The 2,454-nt window shown below is 46.1% G+C and overlaps 1 protein-coding gene across 1 annotated transcript in view; it reads left to right on the top strand.

Moving 5' to 3' along the window:
* The first annotated feature begins 1,055 nt into the window (after positions 1-1,055).
* The window catches only part of cped1 (cadherin-like and PC-esterase domain containing 1), a 302,217-nt gene continuing 300,818 nt past the window's right edge, over positions 1,056-2,454 (top strand). Inside the window, exon 1 of the mRNA XM_048608017.1 lies at positions 1,056-1,304. Coding sequence (XP_048463974.1) covers positions 1,056-1,304 — 249 coding nt within the window. The remainder of the gene's footprint in view (positions 1,305-2,454) is intronic.

The following is a 2,454-nucleotide window of genomic DNA, read 5'->3' on the forward strand; positions in this document are numbered from 1 at the left end:
TTAAATGAATGCAATCTAAATTTTTATAAAAGTTGTCACTTTAAATATTAAAAAAAACCGAAGATGTTCCCGCCTACCCACTTACGGGAGCAGGGCGTCATCCTGGACAGTTTGTTTTTCGGGAACTTAGCGGAAACCGTGCTCTAGAAAGTATTTAAACAAGTGACTGTAGGGAAGAAAGAGGAGACTCGATATCCCAGAAACAGACGCAAAATACAAAAAGGTTCTTCGTTTAATTTTTCTTTTAAATTACATCTTAATCATTTTTCAATTTAGGAAGAGTCGTCATTGCCTGTCACAACCTACTTTGTGAAAGTTTGTTTGTTGCTGCTATAAGAACGGCAGTTCCAACTGGATCTAATCATTGTGTTTAGGAATTGCTTCCTGCAGGCAAACAGCACCTCTTTTGGAGCCTGCTCCATGACGCGGAGTGAACCGATTAATTTTTAACTGAGAACAGGAAAAGAGTTCAGTGACAGAAAACTTGGGCAACCCAGCAACGCCTGCAATGCGCTAGTTAACACGGGGAAATACTGACCTGGGAAATCTTCTGAGGACTTTAACGTACTTTTGCCTGCGAATCGAGTACGGAAAACCCGCCAAACTTTTTTCTCTCCCCCGACCCACTTCCCCTCATATGGACATAAATTGAAAAGAAAGTTCGTTGTGATGTGCCCTGGTCTTTTCACTCGTTGACGAGGACGGTTTGTGTGGGTGACATGTGAAGGTCCAGTTGAACATGGACCTCAAAGACTTGCCCCTGGATGGATCTCACGCCCCTCGCCAAGTGATGCAGCCGCTTGGTGGGATGCTAAGTTGACCTTGTTGGGACCGTTATATTTCTCCTGCAGGAGCATTCTGCAGGGAGCGTTAAGCGGTCACGTTTCCAGAGAGCCTGGACACACAGAGCTAAGGTAGCAGCCTCCCCCCTGATTGGGCGGGGGGGGGGGGTACTGAGCACTGACTCGGATCCGGCTGTTCCTCCAACAAGTTCCGTGCCATGGAGGAGTGAGGGAGGGACGGTGCAGGGCGGAGGGGTGGGGATTGCTGTCGACATGGGTCTCCGCCTGGCGCTGGCTCGCTGTCTCCGCTTGCGGTGGCCCCCACGGCCGGTGGTGCTAGCGCTGGCAATAGCTGTGTGCTTGGTTTACCCATCACTGACAGTATTCCGCCTCCGAACGGGCAGCCTGCTCCTCAAACCGCCTTCTTGGATTCAACCAACACAACTTACAGCAGACAGCGAGCCATTGGGAAGGAACCCCAACTGCCTACCTGCATTGGATGTACCACTGAAACTAACAGAGGTGGGAAACGCTTTACGCTCTGTCAGCTCCTCTTTCTATTTGGGTTGTTAAACACAGGTTCGCGGCGTTTGTAAACGCTCCATGTCGTGTTTCCTTGTTTTATCCGGATTCAGGACTTTAAAGGAGGCTGAACAAATAAAACGCTGCTCTTTTAATAATGGAACCGAGTGTTTCCTTTTGGTATTTTCTTTAAGACTGGAGTGGAAGTTTTCCAGTGTAAAAACTTCCAGCCTTTGGCAGATTGCTACGTCCGGTTGGAGTCTGAGCTCCAGTAGGGAGGTGATGAAAGCTGGATCACATCAAATTTATAGGGTTAGGAGTTGATAGGGATAGGGTTTAGCTTATTTTTAGTAGCGGACACGATGAAATGCTTCCAACCAGCGGATGTTCCAAGGCCCGGTTCAAGAGTTCAAGTGTGTGTCTGTGTGTCGGAGTGGGGGAATATGCATCTGTTAGTGATCTGATTTTAAACTGCAATCGTGTTACCTGATCAGCTCTGCCCAGAGTCTGCCTCCGACAGGCTGTTTGTAACAACTTCACGTAGCTTTTTCTTTAATCAACGCAACATTCACGAACCTCAAAGAATTGACCAGCATTGTGTCAGATGCTGATTTTGATTATATCGGAGGCTAGCACCTTCCTGTTAATTGTACAATGAGGTCTAAACGCTCACAGGTATTCTAATTCCGTCTTCTTCATACCGTAATGTCTGAAACTTCTTACCGCCGGTTCATCATTTATGTTCCTTGTACAAACACCTCTTTTTAAAAAAAGTTAAACCCAAGCCCCAACCCGTGATCATTACTTCTCCGTTCTTCCTTTTAAGTGGTGTGTCTTTTAATTTAGATCTTTTCTTTTAAAAAAAAGTTACACAGAGCACAGATACACAGAGCACAGATTTAGGAACATAAACAGAAATTGCTGGAAAAGCTCAGCAGGTCTGGCAGCATCTGTGTAGAGAAAGCACAGTTAACCTTTCTGAGTCCAGTGACCCTTCTTCATAACTAGAAACTAAGAAGTTTTCTTCGGCACACAAGGATCACAAATATAACATAGAGATATTAAAAACTGCCGATGCTGGAGTCTGTGATAACACAGTGTGCAGCTGGATGAACACAGCAGGCCATGCAGCATCAGAAGAGCAGGAAAG

Source organism: Rhincodon typus, chromosome 18 (assembly GCF_021869965.1).
Source record: "Rhincodon typus isolate 14 chromosome 18, sRhiTyp1.1, whole genome shotgun sequence".
Classification (NCBI taxonomy): Eukaryota; Metazoa; Chordata; class Chondrichthyes; order Orectolobiformes; family Rhincodontidae; genus Rhincodon; species Rhincodon typus.